This window comes from Vombatus ursinus, unplaced genomic scaffold, assembly GCF_900497805.2.
Source record: "Vombatus ursinus unplaced genomic scaffold, bare-nosed wombat genome assembly UNPS02009062.1, whole genome shotgun sequence".
Taxonomy (NCBI): domain Eukaryota; kingdom Metazoa; phylum Chordata; class Mammalia; order Diprotodontia; family Vombatidae; genus Vombatus; species Vombatus ursinus.
The window spans coordinates 14,769,195-14,791,471 of record NW_020948840.1 but is presented as its reverse complement, the minus strand read 5'-3'; the positions used below and the strand labels follow the sequence as shown (position 1 = coordinate 14,791,471).

Here is a 22,277-nt window from a genome sequence, read left to right as displayed (position 1 = left end):
CAATTACAGATTCTAGTCAATCCTCATCCATTCATTTCTCTTGTTAATTAATTAGTCCTAATTCCTTTAACCTTTCTCGCTAAAAAGTTAAGGTCAGAGTGGGATGTGGGAGGCAGCAATAGATAAAAGCCTTACAAAGCTGGAAAGAATTTAAGAGATCATCTTGTCCAACTGTTGTATTTTTATAAACCAGTAAATTAATTGATTTATAAACAAATTCATTATTGATTTTTATAAATTAGTAGATATTTTTAAGCAGGTCAGTAGAATGATTATTCTTTCTTAGTCCAATGGTCCTTCATTTATATCACCCTGCCAATGTGGGGGCCATTTCCAGTCATCCTGATCTATATCTTGCACCTGGACCCAGATGGCTCCGGAGGAGAGAGTGAGGCTAGTGACTCTTCACAGCCTTCCCTCAGTTTATTTCAATTCATTTGCAAGTCATAACATCTCCTTCCTGATGTCATGATCCTCTTCAAGAATGAGGGACACACAGCAACCTGTGAGTAGTAATAGTTGCCCCACTGGGTACCCATCTGGCCAGTTTCAGTTGGAATTAGGCAATGAAGCTCCTTCTTTCCTTCCTTCCTTTCTTCCTTCCTTCCGTCAACCTTCCTCTCCCTGCTCACCCTTTGTCCACATAGGGAATCATACCCTCACCTGCGGGTGCTCTGCCCAAAGGAATATCAATTTTGATCAGTGAAACCTAGCAAGATATTTTGGGGTTTGGGGGATATATTTCTTTTTTATGAACCATGCCTTAAATACTAATCACTCTGGCTCTCCTAGATTGGCCAACCATAGATCCTAGGCAAAGCCTTACTTGGTCATTGTTTGGATTCTGATGGCTCATAGTGAATGCAAATAGCAATTATTTGTTTTGGTCAGAAACCCTGAGGGTCTTCCCCTCCCAGATTGATTTTTTTTTGACTAGGTAAAAGAAGCAATTTTTACCTAGCCTTAATCATTGAATGGGTATTGACTCAGACAAACCAAGCCCTGGGAAAAACCTTAGCTTAAAAAGTCCAAGATCTCCCACTGCATTTAAGCCACCTCCAGTTGTCCTGATCTATATCTTGCAGCTGGACCCAGATGACTATGGAGAAGATAGTGAGACTGGTGACTTTGCACAGCCCTCCCTCACTTAAATCTGATTCACTTGGAAGTCATGACATCATCTTCTCTATCTCATGGTCCTCTTTGAGAACAATAACTCTTCCTATGCAGACTGTGAAAGACCTCGAATACCAGACTTAGCTGTTTCCTCATTTCCAGACCTTGAATGACCTGTTCATTGCAATAAGATATCCCCAAATCATACTATTAATGATGCTCATCCTCCCCATAATATTGGTGATGCTCATATCCGTAGTGATACCTCCTAAATATCTATTAGTGACACACAAACTGTTTTGTCCTAATGTTACCATCCATCCCTGTCCTGGCCCTAGTGAATAACCACTAGTGTTTCTCTTCATATTGATCTGACCTGAGCAGAATACGCCTGGTGTTAGGCCCTATACAGTTCTAGTTTCTCCATGTCAAACTGCCCCACTCTCATTATCAGGACTGGGTTTCTCTTATCGTCCAACAGTGTTGTCTTTTTACTGATTTCAGAAGCAGGACCCCTACAGGATCAATTGCCATTCTCCAGCACCAAGGAGGTGTGGAGAGACCCCTTGGACGTGCTTGGGGATCTCTAGGCTGATAGGAAGCTGGCAGCAAAGCATAGCTCCTTCAAAGGCTTCATCTAGAAAGGAAAATTCCCCATGAAAGAGCAGCTCCCCACCTTATCACCTTGTATTCTAGGAGTCTACATTCATGTCATCTGATTAACATTGATTCTTCTGTAAGCGCATGGACTGTGTTTGATAATTAAAATTTAAAATTATTCAATAAGAACAAATTGTTGGCTGTGTTAAGCTCAGTCACTGCAAAGGGAGTATGTCACTATCCAGAGAGGGGCCAGATATAATGCCACCCACACAGGCATCCCTGACCCCAAAGCCAGGGTACCCACCCCAGAGCAGGCTGGGAAATTCTCTTCTAGCAGTGAGGCTGATGAGGGACAGAGATTCTAAACACGCTTCTCCTCCTCCACCTTGACTTGACATGCTGCTATAATCCTTTGGTCCCCTCAGTTTCCTCAGCCTGCTCCTCTTTGCCACACCTTTTTTGGTCTGGGTCAGTGCTTTCATTGGTATAGGGAATCTCTGCCCTGCAGATATGCAATGTTTTCCCCACTTAGAGAATGGCCTTGGGAATCAGGACGGATAAGTGACTTGCCAGCCAATATGAGTCAAAGGTAAGACTTGAACCCAGGTCAACCTGGCTCTGAAGCTTCAGTTTCCTATGCTCTAAGACACCTAGGCTGCTTTTTTGGTCTCCTCACTCAACCTTGAGTGTCTGGCTCACTACTAGGTCTACTCATTCTTCTCTGGCCCTCTGCCTTGGTGCATGAGGATGCCTAATGGACAAATCCCAGGAGAAAGGTTCATAGGCCTCCTACCATACCTTTGCATTTACAAACTCCCTCTAAGGGTCTCTTCAATGAATAAATAATGGCGATCAGAATCCCTGCTATTCTTATACTCATTGAACCTTTCTTCTGAGAAGACTGTATGCCTTCTTTCACCATTAGATTATAAGCTACTTGAGGGCAGGGACTATCTTTTGTCTCTTTTTGTATCCCAAGAGCTATAGAAGGTGCTTGATAAATGCTTATTGACTGGCTGCCTGACTGATTTTTACCCTTCTGGGACAGTAAGGGTCAAGTAATAGGGAAGCAAAGCACTCTCGACTCTGGCCACACCACAAAGAAGAGAGAAAGTTGAGGGAAAGAACTGAACCACTGCATGGGTGGAGATTCAGACTTTCAAGCCCCGCTCCTGAATGTATGCTGGAGATGTGTGTTGTTATTATTGTTTCGTTGTTGTTATGTTTTCTCAAAGAAGGAACTGGACACAATTAAAATGACTCAACAGCAATAAATCAATAATAGTAATAGGTTTTGAAAGCACCTTATACTCATGTTCTTATTTGACCCTCATGAAAATCCTGTAGGGCAGGTAATTCAGGCATTATCATTCAATGAGAAAACTAAGGCTCAGAGACACAAATGACTTGTCCCAATTTGAACCCAAGACTCACCTGACACCAAGAGCAGTACTCTCTCCACTAAAGCAACGGTAAAAAAGTTTATATCCTCAGGTCTGGCCAGCTGAACTGCTTTCTATCCCTGATGAAGGTAGGATGGATGCTCCCCAGAGATTGCTAAACTATTCCACAAGAGTGGTCAACCCATGGGTGTGCCAGTTTGTGTGAGCCAGTTGTTAAATTTTCATTATGAGCATTTATACCTCTGATATGACAGCCAACGGGCCAAATCTGGCTTGCGGCCGGCTATTAAACAGCCCTTTATTTAAAAACATAAAAAATTTACGGTTAAATAGTTTACATTATATTTAAATGTGTAAAAAAAGTTTACATTTAAAAATGTAAAAACCATTCTTAGCTGTTGGGCTATGCAAAAGCAGGCAGTGGTTAGCATTTAGCCTGTGGGCTATAGTTTGCTGACCTCCAGTGCAGACTAAAGAAAGTGGTGAATAAAATTTTCATAACACAGATTAAGCTTTAAAATGTGTCTGGCATTCATTTTTATTTTTTGGAGAGCCAGGTGTTAAACATTTACCAACACATCACTGGATCAGCCCTATCCCCCTACCCCAAATGTTTCACAGAAACCAAACCTTGTCCTTACTCCGGAAGCCTGAACATCATTTTGTACCAACCAGCTTCCTTAGGCCCCCACTTGGTATAAGAGAAGTGCCCAGCATTCAGGGACATAGCTGGAAGCAGCTCCTGGGCTCTACTCACCTCTTTGATCCTATGCAGGAGGGGCAGAAGCCAGTCTTTGTTTACCTCACAGTGGCTGTCAAGAAAAGTCAGGATGCTGGCCTGGGCTAGGTCTGCTCCCCGGATCCGAGAACGGATCAGCCCTGTAGAATGAGGACAAATGGCCATGCAAGTACCCCCTAGGGACTGGTCCGCAGTCCCTCTAGAAGTCTTTAAGGCTGTGACTGACAGAGCAGCCAGCCTCCCTGCTCCCTGCATCACCATCCCTTTTCCCCTGATCCCAGGAGTCCCCCTCGGGAAGCTGTTTTGCTCTTACCTTCCCGCTGTTCATTCCGTAAGCATTTCACCTTGGGTAGCTTGCTCAGCAGTTGGCAATCATCAGCTTGCAAAAGATAAAATGGGATGATGAGTGAGCATCCTGGCCTCCACGCTCCAGGGGCAAGCTTCCTACCCACAGGGGGATGTGAGAAGCCGGTGATCCTTCCTGGCAGCCCAGTCCCCTGACCTGTTTCCAATTTCCCTGACACTACTCAATTCTGATGACTTCCTACTCTTGCCTTGGAACAGCAAGAAAACAGGAGAGGAAGAAGCTGAATGTCCTGTGGGCTGAATCCTAATCACCATCATTATGAAAAGTGGTTCAGGAGAAGTGGCCTACCCGAGAGGACAGAGAGCTGGAAGCGGAATCAGAAAGACCAGGGTTCAAGTTCTGCCTCACTGGCTGTGGGACCCTGGGTAAATCGCTTAACCTTTCAGTGCTCTGAGCTCTAACACTAAATATTACTAACAATTAGCTCATCTGCCTTATAGAGTGAATTTCCTAGCTATAAGTTCCCTATATCAAAAAAATGACGAGTCTGGGAATTAAAAAACAAAAACAAAAACATTCCTAATGCAATGTAGTTTAAGTGGGGAGTATTTTTTGGTTTCCCAGCCTGAATTAGGGTACCCTGACACCTTTTGCTAAGACTCTTCTAAGGTGAAAGCGAAGCCTTGGCTTGGTCATACAAGAAAGCTATGGAGCTTCCTTCTCTATAGACCACGGAGTCCAAGAGATTCCTATAACATCAGGGTGAGTGTGCTAAAGACCAACTGGACTGAGGGGATGTCTAAGGGCTCTGCACTTGGAATCATTGACTTCCTACAAGACCCAGCTCAATGCCCATCAATGTAGGAGTTTCCTGTTTCCCACAGCTGCTGTGCTTTCTCCTCTGAGAATTACCTTCCATCTACCCTGTATAAAGGGCGACCCAAAAGTCTTAGTTGTGCATTTCCAGGCTGTAACAGTTTAAAACTGCATGTAGAATTTTAGAATACCTGATATCTCTTACATGTACCTAGTTATTTACATGGTATCTCCCTCGTTAGAACGTAAGCTCGCTGAGGACAGAGGTTGTTTGTACCTCACACTCTATGACCTAATGACACTGGCCCTGGCTGTTCCAGAAACAAAACACTCCATTTCTTGTCTCTGGGCATCTTCTCCAGACATCCTACATGCCTGGGATGCCCTCCTTTCTCATCTCTCCCTCTGGCTTGGCTTCCTTCAAATCCCATCTAAAATCTCACCTTTTACAGAAAGCCTTCCCCAACCGCTCTTAAAATACACTGCCTTCCCTCTGTTCATTATTTCCTGTTTATCCTGTATATAGCTGCCTTTGTATATATTGGTTTGCATGTTATCTTCCTCCATTAGACTGTAAGCTCCTTGAAATCAGGGACTGTCTTTTGCCTCTTTTTGTATCCCCAATACTTAGCATAGCGACTGGCACACAATAAGTCCTTAAATAAATGCATGTTGACTGACTAACTGGGCAACAGAAATTTATCTGTGCAGCCCAGAGGCATGGCCCAGACAGGTCTTCTGGATATAAGAGGGGGGAAGAAGTGTGAGGTATAGAGGGGATAAGATAATACTAAACTGGGTATTCAGGAAGTAGGGGGAACCCTTTCATTCCAGGCCAAGCTTTGGCTGAGATGTCTTCACACAGAGCAAGAGTAAGGAAGTGACATATACTCACATTGAAGTGAGTTCTAGGTTAAAATCTTTAAAGGGATGGGGCAGCCATTTATAATCAATCAACATTCACTTATTAAGTACCCACTATGCACTGAGTACTCAGTTAGGTAGTAGAGGTCTGAAGAAAAAAAGGAAACAATTCCTGCCCTCAAGGATCTTGCACTCTACTGGAGACACCATTTACATAAGTACACAACAAATATAGAATATACACAAAATGCATACTACAGTTTTGAGAGAGCACTAAATGCTAGGGGATTCAGAAAAAGACTTCAATGCCAAAGGTGGTACTTAAGCCAAGCCATAAAGGAAATTACCATGGGGTGAGAAGATGTGCATTTTACAGATGGAGAGGTGAGCAGAGAGGCAAGGATGATGGAGTGTTATATTTGTGGAACACTGAAAAGGGCAATTGGGTTACACTGTTGAAAGAAGGAAGTCATGTGTATATATTATACATACATATATATGTGACTACATACACATACACATATACATATATGTTCCTTCATTTATTCATCTATTCATTCATTTGCTTATTTACTTATATTTATATAGGGTGACAAAATAGAGGAGTCTCTATTTGTTCTTAGGGGTAATAGAGAACCACTGCAGCTTATTGAGCAAGGTCTGACTTGCGTTTTAGGAAAATGACTGTGTCCATTGTGTGGAGGATTGACTGGAAAAGAGAGAGACTTAGAATGGAGAGGGAGAGACTTAAACCAGGGAGACCACTGCAATGGTCCAAGCGGAAGCGAAAGTTCAGGTTAGAGAGGGAGGGAAGCACACCTTGTCAAGTACATGATCAGACAGGCATACAGACTCATGCAGTAATAGGCCCAGATATGTAGCAATAGCTCACATTTATAAAGTGCTTTCTGGTTTGCAAAACATTTTTTCATACATTATCTTGTATGACCTCACCACACCCCATGAGGTAAATGTTATTAATATTCCCGTTCTGCAAATGAGGAAACTGAAGCTCATAGTGACTTGTCCAGTGTCACACAGATATTAAGTAACTGAAACAGGATTAAAACTCAGATTTTCCTGACTCCAAGCTCAGTGCTTTCTCTACTACATCAAGCTGCCATAAAATCATCTGGCACAGGCTTGGACTTGTGTCCATAGGGTCACAAAAGAAGCTTTAAAAGATTCATTAAGATCAATTCTCTTCTTTTATTCAGATGGAAATTCTCCAAGCCTGCTTAGACTTTCCTGGTCCCCTGGGAACAAGTGCAGTACAGAGTGACACTCCTGTGCTTTGTACCCAAATAAGAAAGAAATAAAATGTCAATACTTACGGTCATCACTGAAGTCATCCACTAATATGATCTCATGGACCAGATGCACTGGAGTTCGGTTTGACACACTGTGAGATGGAGAGAGGAAAAACCATTACAGCAAAAATGGGAAGAAAAACAAAAGCACACATTGTTAGAGGAAGGAGGTGGTGGGGTTGTGATTGGATCTGTTCCAGGGTGGGTAGAGGGTGATATCAACTAAAGGAAAGAAAGTACTAGGTTTATTTTTCAAGAAATAGGGGAGAAAACCCAAACCTTTGGCCCTTGTTTCATATTCAGGGTTAATCAATCTAAACCTTTCAGGTTCTATTTGTAATGGACCTTTTGTGAAGTTGAGATACCAAAATGCTGTCAAAAATTATTAAGAAAGACAGTAACCAAACCTCTTCATATGAGTTAGGATAAATTGAGGTAGTGCCAGAATTATGCCAAGAAGGAAAAAGGGGTCACATACATTAAGTGTGCAAAAATTACTGATGTTTTTAGACTGAGGGATGATAAAAGGCACAGTTTTGGGATGACTAGGACTGTTTGGGATGTCACTACCCATTGACACGGCCAACAAGAGAAGGGGATACTTAATAAATGCTTTCTGATTTAAATATTATGAAGAAAGAATCAGCCAGACTGGTAATAGAGGTAAAAAAGGAGGAATATAAGCTCACTCTAAGAAGAACTGTGGTAGTGCCAATGATGGTAATAGAAGAGGCAGGAGATCCTCACCACAATTCAACAAGCATTTATTGTCTGCTTTATGTTTGTCACTTTGCCAAGTATTAGGGATACAATGACAAAAAAGGAACTAGTTCTTGCCCTTGAGAAGCTTACATTCTACTGGGGAAGCTTACACATATTCTCAGAATTGGAAAGGTAGGATAGGGAATAGATCTGGAATGAACTTTTAAATATATTCCATTTTGGGTGATAATAAGTTATTCAAAATAGAGAGGTTCCACAAGTAGCAAGAAATATGGGTCTGGAAAGAGGGTTAGATGCAATAATGCCATAATTTTGTTATGAGATCCATGCTTGCATAAGTGAGATCGAATCCTAGAATCCAGCACATCAAAGCTAGAAGAGTTCTTAGAAATAATCTAGTTCAGTCCCCAAAATACACAGATGGGGAGACTGAGATTAAGTGACTTGCTTGAGATCACACAAAATTTGTTATGTGGTGGTAGACATGGGATTAGAATCCTCCCTGACCATTCTAAGTGGCTGATAAAACTATATGAATTTAAGAGTATTTCAGATAGAAATCAACAGGAAAAGTTGTGAGAATGGATAGGGATTGCCAAGCGAGTGGGTGAAGAGGGAGCAAGGGACACAGTAGTGAATCATAGCCAGCAGGCAGAATAGGGAGAAAGAGCCAAGAAAGATGCTAAAGCAGATAGATGCTATATAAGCATGAAGGGAAGTAAAAGAAAAAAATGTTAGGGGTTCAAGAAGAGACAGATACTCTGAATAGGCAGTCAACTGCATGTCCAGGTGAATGAATGTGGAGCAGCACCCAACACGTTAATTTCAGGAGATATTAGATGCTATGAGAGGCAACATGGCACAGTAGATAAGAGTGTTAAAGTCGGGAAGTCCTGGGTTAAAGTCTTGCTTCCAACATCTATTAGCTGAGTGAATATTGACAACTTGACCTTTCAAGTCTGAGTTACTACGATACGGATACCTGGAGCACCTATTTCACAGGGTGGTTACCAAACTCAAATGAAATAATGCAAGTAAAGTACTATAGAAATGACAGTTAATATTATCATTAGTCTCTTGGAGCAAGTCCAATCACACTGCTGAATACGTGGCAGCTCCCTTGACCATGGTGCTGACTCTAGGATGTGCCCCAAGGTGAACAGTAGGAGGAGGAGGGGAATGAGTGGACTTAGATCCTCATTTCCTAGAGTGTCCTTTTCAGAGCTCTCTTTTGTATTGGGTGTTCAGCAACCCACAATGAGAACTTTATTCTTGGAATTCCCTTTATTTGTGAAGTATTAATTCTCACCATGGCAACTAGGACAAAGTAGAGAATAGAACCCCATCACAAAGACCCAAGCCCCATTGTCAAATTCACTGAAGAAGGGACCAGAGGTTGCCATCATGTGAAACCAGCCCCAGGGAGGGTAGATGGAGGAGGAAGCCTTACCATGATCACCACTGGGGATGAGGGGAACCCAACCACCCCCAACGGCCAACCCTCTAATTACAGAGGGGAGAGAAAGGGGAAACAGGAGGGGAAAAAATTGCTTGAAGAATAACCTTTAATGAGTTTTGATTACAGCTGCAGTTTCGGCATTTTACTCCCTCAAATCCCCGCCGGCTCTTTGAAATTCAAGAGTTCTCTTATATGAACATCAAAAGGTAAATTGTGTGCGAGCTCAGAGCTTAGCCGTACTGGGAGATGATTAGCGAATAAAAAATGTCCAAGGTTTAAAAAAAGAGAGTGTGTGTCGTCAGCACTAAGTGCTAATTATACCATTTCCAGTGAACACCTGGCTTGTTTTTGCTCTTTTAATCAGGACAATTTGAGCAACAGCAGGGTCTCATGCAAAGTGGCTGAGGGCTCAGGAGACCTAGGATGAGGCACTGGGCTTCTTGGGTATCCCAAAGGTCAAAGCTAGAAACAGGATCAAGATTCTCCAACTAGACCCTCCCCTGATGATTTACCCCTAAATGCTGCATTTGGCCTCCCACCAAGGTGGTCACTTTCTTGGACTTGCCCTTCCTCTATCTGCCAGTCTTGGGTAACAGAAAGGACATTGGAATGGGATTCAGATCCTAACTGTAACTTACTTCTTGTGTGATGATGGGCAAATCATTCCATCTCCCTAGGCCTTAGCTTCCCGATCTGTAAAATGAGGGGGTGGGACCAGATGGCCTCGAAGGTCCATTCTGCTACACCTATGATCCTCCTTGAGTTTCTGCCTCCATCCCTTTGCTTATGTTGATTCTCCTGGCTGGACTTCCCAGATGAAGAGCCATCCATGCCACCATGCTTTCCACTGAATCCTTCACCAGCTTCAAGGCCTCCCTCTCAAATCACCTTCAGCTTGGCATCTTCACTGACTTACCCAAGCCCAAGCTTCTCTTTCCTCATGCTTTGAATTTCTTTGACACATATTAACATGGCACCATGGACTCGGGATCATAAGATCTGAGTCCAAATCTTGGATCTTTGACTTGTTGGGCACAGTCCCTCCATCCTCTCTCTGGTCCTCATTTTCATCATTTGTAGAAAGAGAGGGCTAGACTAAAGGATCTGTAGGATCCCTTCCATCTGTAATCATACGCATGTACCATGTGTGATTATACTAGCAAACATCTGCTTGTCTGCCTCCTAGAGTTATCATTTAGCTGGTTCTCGTATGGATATTGAGGAGCCCAGGTGGTGGAAGTGCTGGACCTAGAGTCAAGAATACCTGAATTCTAATCTTGCCTCACACCTCACACAGTGGAGTAGCTAGGTGGCACAATAGATAGAGGGCTAGACCTGGAGTCAGGAAGAATCATCTTCCTGAGTTCAATTCCATCCTCAGGAACTTACTAGCTGTGTGACCCTGGGCAAGTCACTCAACCCTGTTTGCCTCAGTTCTCTCATCTGCAAAATGAGCTGAAGAAGGAAACGGCAAATCACTCCAGTACCTTTGCCAAAGAACCCCCAAATGAGACCACAAAGAGTTGGACACAACTGAAACAACTCAACAACAACAAATCCTTGTTAGATCACTTTGTATCTCTCAGCCTGAGTTTCTTCATTTGTAAAATGAGGATTGTGATAAACCTACATTTCAAGATTGTTATCATCATCATCATCATTTTCAATTATTTATTTCCACAGCTAGGGGGCAAGCTCCCAAGAAGCAAGCACTGTGCCCTCTACTTCCTTTGGAACCCCTTATACCAGAAGGCACTCAATCTATGCTCGCTTAATGAAGTAAACACTGATCCAGTCTCAGCACCCCTGTGGCCAGAGTTTGGTCATAGGCTGCTGTGCCCTGAAGCTGGAGGGCAAGGGGTAGGAAGGTAACTTAAGGGATTCAGACCCAAACTCTTCTGCAAGACTTGGATGGGCAGAGAACCAAGTTCCATTATAGCCCTGGGGAGCATGGCTGCCTGCCCAGGCTGATGGGAAGGCTCGGATGCTCAAAATATTCAGTACTTCAGCATAAAGATTGTGGAAATCTGATGTTGGGAGTCAGAGGGCCTGGTTTACAGACCAGTTTCTGCTTCTGGGTAGCTAAGAGACCTTATGCAAGCTGATTCTTCTCTCTGGGACTCAGATTTCTCATCTGTAAAGTGAAGCAGGCTGGAGTGGAGTCTCGAGTGTTCCTGCTCTGGCATTCTATAATCTCTTTATAATTGCCTGAAAGTGTATGTGGAGAGTCCTGAATGGGCTAAGAACTGGCCTAGGTCTAAGACGTTGGAAACCCTGAGACAGTAACAAAGGAGAATGTGGGACGTTTCATTTCTGGAAATCCAAAAACGGTTCCTTATAAGAGGAACTCCCTTATTATATCAGCGGTAAGGGGCTCAGGACAATATGAGGGAGGTTCTCCTCAATTATGAGCCATCTCTACCTATGGAAATTTCTAGAAGCCAGGCATTAAGGATATATAAGTGTGTGTATATATATATGTATATATATACACATATACATATATGTGTGTGTGTATATGTATATATATACATATGTATATATACATATGTATATAATATGTATATTAATTAATTAATAAACATTTATTAAGCACCTACTCTGTGTCAGGCACTGTGCTAGGCAATGGAGACACAAAATGAGGCAAAAGACTGTCTCTACCCTTAAGGAACTTACAGTCTAATGGAGAATACAATATTGTACAGGTAAGTAAATTCAGGACACATATTATCATATCTATTGAGGAAACTGAGTATCAGTAAAGCTAAATGAGTGGGGTTTTTTTCTGTGTCACGCAGGCAGCATGTGTCAGAAGAAGGATTTGACCCAAGGTTTTCTTGACTTCAAGTCCAGTATTCTATCTATTCCCTATACCGACCTAGCTTCTGATTCTTTCATTTAACCCTTACTCCTTTCAAGGCTCAGCTCAAGATTTACCTCTTTCAAGAAGCCTTCCTTGATTTCCATAGTTGTTAATGCTGTTCCCTTCATTACACATGCATACCTACATATGCATGAATGCATGTGTGCATATGTGCATGTACACACATATAAAAATGCATGTGTACATGCATATGTATACATCTCTGCATACACGTGTAAACATAATAGACATCTACATACACGTATACACAAATGTATATATGTGTATGTATATAACTGAATGGGACCCATACCTGGATCTGACTGATATCAATATAATAAATAATTAACATTTTTATATACACTCTGATTTACAAATCATTTTCTTAACTGAACCTTCAAATGCAAATATTTTTAGTTTTTAAAGAACAAAAGAATGCAAGTCTTTACTTAATAATTTAGTTCTGTATCACAAGTAATTAAAAGAAAACTGACAAGCATGTTGTTTTTTGACAACAGGAAGCTCTTCTTTTCTCCCCCCTCCACTTGATTGATTCTGTTCTTTGAGGTGATGATGATGATGATGCTTTTTAATTTCTCTTCCCCTATCTTACAGATAAGGAAACTGAGGCACAGAGAGATTAAAGAGACTTGTCTATGACCACACAACTTAATGCCAGTATCATTCAAATTGAAGTGTTTTGAGTCAGGGTCCAGTGCCTGTTTCACTAGGGCTACACTAATTCCCAACATCTGAGAGTTATGAATAAGATTCCTTCCCTTGAAAAAAAAAAAGAAGAGGAAAAGGGATAGAATTATGATTGCAAGCTGGGTGGGGTAGCTCATGTGCATAATCTCAGCTCCTAGGGAGCCAGGACAGCAGATCTCTTGAGCTCAGGAGCTTGACCCTCAAAGGGCTGAGCTGACCTGGGGTCAGCACTAAGTTTGGCCCCAGAAGTGAGGGGCTACCAAGTTGCCTAAGGAGGGACAAACCAGTCCAGGTTGGAAATGGAGCAAATCAAAGCTCCCATGCTGATCAGTAATGGGGTCAGGCCCATGAGTAAACCTTGCATTCATACATAAATACATATGTATATACACATATGGTAAACATGTGTATACATATACATATGTGAATTTATAGATATAGACTATGCATATATGCATTCCCACAATGTATGTGTATGCATCTATACACATGAGCATATCATGTATGGTATACATGTATAATGCACACCTAAATGTATAACATGCAATATGCACATGCCTATATTATAACACGCATGTGTTCAATATACACATACACACATATGTATGCACAAGGATTTGATGTCTAAATGCTAATTATGGTCTTGATCATCACATTAAGTAATTTCAGATAGTCCTAGGATCAGTCACTTCTATCTTAGGTTCTTGTTGCTTAGTCTAGAAGGTCTATAAATTCTATTCTCTGCTTAATCAGAGGGGTTCATACCCTGGAAAAATGGGTCATACAGACCCCAACTCAAAGAATACCGATCTATAAATGAGAATGTCATTTTATTCATTGACAGCAGGCACTCATCACCAAGTGGACCATTTGTCTCTTTCTCTCCTTCATATTCTTAGTATTTTTCTCCATTACTACCACCACCCCCCAAATAAAATCTTAGCAAAAACAGAATTACAATGAATGGAATGTTAGAATAACAGAGAAATTCAGAGATGTGGAAACTGAGGCTCAGAAGGATTGTTATTTGTGGCATCAGACCTCTGCCTGGGTGAATGGAGACTGAAAGAAAGAAGTAAGAGGACGGCTCTCAAATATGGTAACCTGATGGTAAGTCTTTTCCAGGCTAGGTATCTACCTGGTAACTAGACCAAACAGGTACTTCAATTAGCTAAGGTATTCTCCTTGGCTAACACTAGGACCTCAGTGACAAATTTTCATCTGGGCAATTCTTTTTTCCCAATCTCCAAGCTAACACTCAAAAGCTATTCAAATAACCTTCTTCTGTTCCTCTGGGTAGGATGTCTATACTAATCCTTAATGGTATTCTTCTATGTCTCATTGCTATCTACAAAGGCATAATTAGACAGATCATAGATGTAGCACAAAAACGGATTTGAGGTCCTCTCTTGATCATCTCCTTCGGTGTACAGGTAAGGAAACTGAGGCCAAGCATGGTTAAGTGATTTGCTCAAGGTTAAACAAATAATAAAAGTCTGAGACAGGACTTGAATCCAAATCATTGCCTCCTTGGAATTTCTGCATGGGCTGAGGAGTAAGAGGGAAGAACAGGACTGCACCTTGTAACTACAAAGCAGAGATGCTAGGACACCAGCATGAGGCCTCTCCTCTAGGTACTCCAGTTGATAGCTTCACACGCTCACTAATTAATCTTGTTAAATAGGTTCCAAGTTACTAAAGGACTACAAAAGCTATCAGAACACACTGAAACAAAATATTCAGTGTCCTCTAAATTCATCACCCTAGGACAAATCCCTATCTCTCCTCTTTAATTATGTTTCTGGCTAATCTGTTGGCTCATGTTAATTTTATTTTTAAAAGATTATTCTATTTTTGTTTTATTATTTATTTTGTTTTTTATTTATTGCTTTTCCTTTTAAAGCATCTTCATTTCCAAATATATTACTTTTTCCTCCCTAACCAGAGAGCCATTCATGTGACAAATAATTTTTAAAACAGGTGGAAAAAGGCCAATTTAGTAAAACTAGCCAAAACATCAACCAAACCTAATGGTGAATTTAATGTTCTATACCCATAGTCCCCTACACCTACAAAGAAGGACATGTTTTCTCATCTCTTCATTAGGACAAAGATTGATGTTTAAATTAATTTTAATAAGAAACTAGGCTCTTGGGGTTGTTTTCCCTTCCCCTAATTCTTGTCATTCATGATATTTTCTGTAGAAACCTTTGTCTACTATTATATCCTATCTAACAGGGAAAGAAGAGACATGAGTCTTAGATTATATGGTTAGATGATAGGAATGCACTCTCTTTGACCTGAATTTAATCTTGTTTCCTTGTGAGACGAGATTAATTTGGCCTGCCAAGTGACCAAATGAGTGATGCATTTTTCTTTCTCAACAAGGGCCTGGCTTTAATGGGGTATTATAAATCTCTGTCTATGCTGACAGCATGTGTCAAAGTGAAGCAGCTAGCTTAGGTCACAGCTGAGCTGGTCTAAATGCCCAGTCATAGGCCTGACTCATGCCTAAGGAATGTCAAAATTGTCTCTTTGAGAGGGCCTCTGCATGACAATACTTCTTATGGAGTTGTCTAAAATTCTCTTAAACTAGCCATCAAATGAGTTGGTCAAGCTAGAGGGAGGGGGGGCACAAATGTCATATATCTCCTGAAACAAGATGGCAACCCCACAGGCATCCAAGCTTACTAGGAGACTAGGTTAGGGAAAATTTTGTATCTCAACTGGTCTTTTGAAGAGGTCCTCAGATAAGAACCATAGTGCAATTCAATTATACTGGCCTACTTGTAGAATCATAGATTTAGGGCGAAAAGGGACACCTTAGAGGTCATCCAGTCCATTCTTTAAGTGACTGGCCCATGATTACCAGCTAGTAAGTATCAGGGTCAGGATGTAAACCTGGGTTTTCCTGACTCCAAGAACAACAGATCATCCTACTATAGATATCTAGGTGGTACAAGGATAAGAGGACTTGATCTGGAGTCAGGAAGTCATGAATTCAAATCCTGCCTCAGATATTTTTACTAGCTATGTGACCCTGGGCAAGTTTCTTTTTTTTATTTTTCTTTTTAGTATTTTTAGAGGCAATCAGGGTTAAGTAACTTGCCCAGGGTCACACAACTGCTAAGTGTTAAGACTGGATTTGAGCTCAGGTCCTCCTGACTCCAGGGCTGGTGCTCTATCCACTGTGCCATCTAGCTGCTATTATTATCTACTATATCATGTTGTCTTTACTTGTCTTTCCTCACGCAGAAAGCTAAATCTGTGTCTTTGCACAGTTATCTCCCATTCCTGGAACTCTCTCTCTATCTACTCACCTCTGCTTCTCAGAATCTCTTGTTTCCCTCAAGACTGAGCTGGACAGTCACTTCCTGCACCTTTCCTGACACCCCCAGATGCTAATGCTTTGCCCTCCAGGCTTCCCCTGTATCTGCTTTCCCTGGGCTTTGTTTATATCTATAGAGGTACCTGTTGTCTCCTCTATTAGAATACAGGCTCATAATGGACAGAGGCTGTTTGATTTTGAGTTTGTTTTTTTTTTTTTTGTATCACCATCGACTACCACAGTGCTTAACACATACAAGGCGCTAGATAAATGAGTGCAATTAATTACAGAATTGAGTATCTCTACTACACTCTGTAAAGTGTTTATTTGCAGATTTTTTTTACCTTATCCCTCTTACTGTAGATGTTGAAAACTATCTAAAGTTCAATTCTGGAATGAATAGGCTCAGTGTAAGGGACAGTCATGGTGGCCTAGCTTTAGCACGAATCCTGGGGCAAGTGGATGGTTGGCATGCCCAAAGGCATTTTGGAAATCAGCATATGACGGGCAAAAGTGAACTGTCTGTCATTCAGGGCAGGATTTGAGTCCCTCCACCAGGACTATTTCTTCACAGTGATTCATTACCTGTATCATGGGTCCCAGCTGATCTCCTTGAAGGCCATTTGGATAAGTCACTAATACTATGAACTACTCAGGTCAAGGTGTCCAAAGAATGGGGAAGAGAGACCATTCAAGTCAATAAGCCTCTCTAAATAAATTTAATCTTGTGGTCTGGTCAGAGATATTCATAACAGCATTACTAGTAATTGCAAAAAAAAATCCAAATAAACCTGGAAATGATCAAAATAGTAGATCAATGGTTAAATAAACTGAGATGGAGATGATGATGATGATGATGATAATAGCCAGTATTTATAAAGGGACTGAAGATTTGCAAAGTCCTTTACATATATTATCTTATTTATGCTTGCAACAGTCCTATAAAGTAGGGGCTATTATTATCCTTATTTTATAGAGAAGGCACTGAGGCACAGAAAAGTTGTGACTTGCCCAAGGTGACTCAGCTAGTAAATGTCTGAGGTAGGATTGAACTCAGGTCTGTATGAATCCAATCTAGCACCCTGTCCACTGTGCCACCTATTGTTCAGTCAAGACCAACAAATAAGAGGAACATTTAGGTTAAAAAAAAAAGTCAGTTTCATATGTATAAGATGAGGAGTATTAAGGGCAGGCCTCATGTCAACATTTTGTTAGTTCAGGTTCAATGTTGGGAAGAAATGAGGCACTTGTAAAACATTAAAGGGTTAAAAAAAAAAAAGGTTTACTTTGCCCTAGCACAGCAGGGATGTGCATACACAAGGTCACAGTAGGCATTCAGTTCTGGACCTGGCCCGTCATATGGAAATGAGTCTGTTTGGCAGGGTAGGGCACGGTCACTTGAGTGGTCCTCAGAAATCTACCAAGTTGGAGGGGTCCTGACCCCATTTGTACGGGACTTTTTATGTCCTTCAGTCACTGGAAAGCTGCCTCAAGGGAGGCTGGGGCCAATCAAGCCTCAGGGCCGGCTTTGATGCCTTTTAGGGAAAACTAATCCTTGTGGGGAAATGAGAACTCTCCTTTGATCACAGGGAGGCATGACTAGACAACAGTTTTTTGAAAAATATTTGGGGATTTTAATGACCTGAAAATTCAGTATTAGTCTGCAGCATAATATAACAGTTATATAGATGTGTGTATGTATATTTATCTATGTATATGTTTATGTATATGTATATATGGTTTAGATATTTGTATGTATATGTATACATATTTACATTTACATATATATACATATATATATATGTGTGTGTGTGTGTGTGTGTGTATAATGTTTTACATTGCAGTGAGAGGCAAAGTGCCTGGGCACCTCTGAGCGAGGATTGTGAGGTTTCTTATTGGTGAACATTCACCATATGTAACCTGGACCTGAACTCATGTAACTAAGGATACCACACCACAGAGCATGTGCCCCACCCCAATTCCTGCCCCTTCCTCCCAATTTCTCCTTTTATACTCTAGCTCTGAGGATAGTTAATCAAATCACCACTACCAAAACACTCCTCTCTGGCCACCACTACCCTACACGTACTGTTTTTCCTTATTAGAATGTAAACCTATGTACCTAAGCCAATGTACCTACCTACCTGAGGGTAGGTACTGTGATACATTTAGCTGGCACTCCCCTGACACTTAGCACAGTGCCTGGTCCATGGCAAACACTTAATAGACGCGTTGTTGTTGTTTTTTCCCATCCCATTCCATGTCCCCTTGCCTTGGTCAGAACACATCAAGAATATTGTGCTCAGTTCTGGGCACCATGTTTTTTAGGAAAGATTTTGACAAACTGGAGAGTGTCCAGAAGGAAGCCTCCAAATGATGAGGAAATCATGATCATGCCATCTGAAGATTAGCCAAAGGGACAAGAGCGTTTCGCCTGGAGAAAAGAAGATTTTGTGGGGGCATGCTTGTCATCTACAGGTATATGAAGGTTCATCATGTAGAAGGATTAGTCTTGCTCTCCTGGGTCCTGGAAGAGCAATGGGCCAGAGTACCGTGTTCAGCTCAACACAAGGAAACGTTTCTCAACAATTAGAGCCGTCCAAAAGTGGAACAGGCTGTGGGGGGAAGTAGCGAGTTCCCCCTCACTGGAGGCTTTCAAGTACAGGCTGGATGATTCCTTGTGGGGATGAAGGCTTCCTGTTTTCAGATATGAAGTCCTTTTAACCTCTGGGGTTTTATGATTTGTGACAAGGATCAGATGGTGTCTGATCTCTCTAAAAGACTTCTGTAGGGGAAGCCCTAATGAAAGATATGTCTTTGACTCTGCAATGGTTTCTTAATTCATAGGGATTTTTCTGCTTCTTCATTTGAAGGATGGCTAATGTCCATCACTCCTGAATTGTAAGAAGAAAATAGCACAGAGGGCTTTGCATGGAAGCAGTAGAAGAAAGAAGTCTATGTTTCTTCTTCTCCCTCATGGCCCACACTTGGGGGTGGGATATGGTAGTGAATTTGAATTTTCCTGATAAGATGGTAATATCCCTGGGGGCAGAAATTAGGATCTATGGTTCTGTACCCCTCCACTGCACCCACCACAGTATGGGGTACATAATAGGTGCTCAATAAATACCTTTTGAATGATTGATTGAATGAACCTGCCTTACCTCCGGATGGTCCTTAGAAGGGTAGACCTGGCTTCATTATGGAAGGTGATGATGATGCTGGTTGGAGGAAGGTCTGGACCATAGTGCAAGGTTGCACATCTGGGAAGAAAAAAGAAACAATATTCATTCATTCATCTAGGTGGTACAGTGGATAGAGTACTAGGCATGGAGTCAGAAAGACCCAAGTTCGAATCTGGCCTCAGATACTTATTAGCTATATAACCCTAGGCAAGTCATTTGACTTTTGTTTGCCTCAGTTTCCTCCTCTGTAATAAGCACCTACTTTACAAGGCTGTTGTGAAGATCAAATGGGAAATTATGTAGAGTGCTTAGAATAGTGTCTGGCACAGATTAAGTGCTATATAATTGCTTATTCTTTTCTTATATTAAAAAAAATTGATTAACCGCTTGGCACACAAATACTCTAGTACAGAGGATAAATGTAACCCACCCCAAAGCCTATTGCTTTGGGACTCTCTCCCTATTGGTGGAGATCAATGCCCCACTTCTGTCACACATTTAAGGAAATGACAAATTGGGAGAATTAAGAGAAGCATGGAAAGGCTTATATGAACTGATGCAGAGTGAAGTAAATATAACCAAGAAGACAACATACACAATGACAATGAATGGAAAGAACAACCAAAAAAAAAAAAATGTGGACATTGTCATTATGATGCTGATTGAATAAAAAAATATGAACTTCTACTGTGTTTATAATGATTTATGATGCAAATACAAAAGGATCCCCAGAAGTCCCTGCCCTTGTAACCCATATTCTAATGAAGGAGACAACATATAGAGGGGTGTGGTGTCCGGGGGAAGGAGTTATAGTTTGGAAAGTCACAAGATGTAAGTGGAACAATATGGCAGCCAATTGGCATGTCCTTTCCAGGTGATATGGTGACTTTGATTACAGTTCTCAGAGCAAGAGTGGAAAAGGAAGGAAGGGGAGGGGAGGGATGTATGTGCAGTAGGAAAGAAACCTGCCAGGAGGAAGATGAGGTTTCACATTCCCAGGAAATGCAGAGCAAAGTGGGCTTGGCTCTCCCAAGACATAATCTCTAGAATCTGTTTTGGAAGCTGGAGTGGCAGTAATACTAGAAGTCCCATATAAGAGATAAGAAAATAGTTCCTTCCATTCTTTGGAGAGGTGGGGAACTACAGGTGCAGAACACTACACATACCATCAGGCATGGCTGTTAGGTTGGATGATTTTGCAGAACTGGTTTTTTTCCCCCATCTCTTTGTAAAAACAACTCTTTGTTATATGCAATGAGTCACTGAGTAAGGGAAATGGGAGAGATATATTCATAAATGAAGGTGATACAAAAATGAGATATCAATAAATATATTAATTTTTTTAAAAAGAAAGTATAAAAGGGATTGAACTAAATCAGGGATTCTTAACCTGAGGTCAGTGAACTTATTTTTTTTTAAATAACTATTTCAATAGAATTGATTTCCTTGGCATTTTGTATTATTCCTTTCAATATAATTGGTTTTCTTTATGTCTTATTTTATGCACTTAAAAACATAATTATGACAAGTTTAAATATATTAATTTTTTTATAAAAGAAATAAATTATGAAAGGGATTGAACTAGATCAAGGATTCTTAACCTGGCAGGGTTGACGAACTTTTTTTTTTACAACTGTATTTCAACATAATTGGTTTCCTTTGAAATCTTTTGTATCTAAATATATTCTTCTGCAAAAGGTCCATAGGCTTCACCAAAGCCTCTGTGTGTGGGGGGGTGGGAGAGAACACAAGTATTTATTAAGCTCCTACTCTGTGTCAAGCACTATGCTAAGCACTTTACAAATATTATCTCATTTGATTCTCATTAACAATCCTGGGAGGTAGGTACTATTATTAAACTCATTTTACAATTGAAGAAACTGAAGATGACAGAGGAAAAGTGACTTGTCTAGGATCACATAGCTAGTAAGTATCTGAGGCTTGATTTGAACTCAGGTCTTCCTCACTATAGGTCCAGTACTCTATTCACTGTGTCAACTAGCTGCCATGATATGTACCAACAGAAGGTTAAGAACCCTTGGTCTAAAGCCTCAAAAGAATAAGTTTAATCTCCATCTTCCAGGCTTCAGTCCTTCTTATTCTTAAAGACATTATCATGGCCCTCCTAAGTGCCCCCTTCTTCATACTAATCATCTCTATTTCCTTTCATTAGTCCTCATATCGTCTGAACTCAAGGACCTTTACTACCCAGGTTGCCCTCCTGTGGATGCTTTTCAGCTTATCAATGTCTTTCCTGTAAAGTAGCACCCAGAACTAAATACAATGTTTTATATGCAGTCTAAGCAGAGAACAGTACAATAGATCAGAAGAATCAAATTCATTCCTTGGGAGGCTACCAGATTAAAATGTAATTGGGAAATGTTTAACAAAATAAATAAAAATACAATACAATATAGATAATATTAATTTGTCATTTTCTAAGTCAATATATGGCCTGCGAAAGGGCTATAAAACTATGCATACCCTCCAGTAATACCATTGCTAGGTCTATATCCCAAAGACATCAGAAAAAAGGGGAAAAGACCTATTTGTCCAAAAATATTTATAGCAGCTCTTTTTGTGGTGGCTAAGAATTGGAAATCAAAGGGATGCCCATCAATTTGGGAATGGCTAAAACAAGCTGTGGTATATGATTATAATGGAATGTTATTGTGCTATAAGAAATGACAAGCAGGATGATTTCAGAAAAACCTGGAAAGACTTACATGAACTGATTCAAAATGAAGTGAACAGAACTAGGAGAACATTGTACACAGTAACAATATTGCATGAAGAAAAATTGTGAATGACTTAGCTATTCTCAGCAATGCAATGATCCAAGACAATCCCAAA

General features: G+C 40.9%; 1 protein-coding gene across 1 annotated transcript in view; it reads right to left on the bottom strand.

Annotated features, from left to right (window-relative positions):
* GALNT14 (polypeptide N-acetylgalactosaminyltransferase 14) overlaps positions 1-22,277 on the bottom strand; it is a 323,867-nt gene that overhangs the window by 73,415 nt on the left and 228,175 nt on the right. Inside the window, exons 3-6 of the mRNA XM_027850529.1 lie at positions 19,404-19,502; positions 7,183-7,250; positions 4,175-4,240; positions 3,880-4,001 (exon numbers count right to left, since the gene is read on the bottom strand). Coding sequence (XP_027706330.1) covers positions 3,880-4,001; positions 4,175-4,240; positions 7,183-7,250; positions 19,404-19,502 — 355 coding nt within the window. The remainder of the gene's footprint in view (positions 1-3,879; positions 4,002-4,174; positions 4,241-7,182; positions 7,251-19,403; positions 19,503-22,277) is intronic.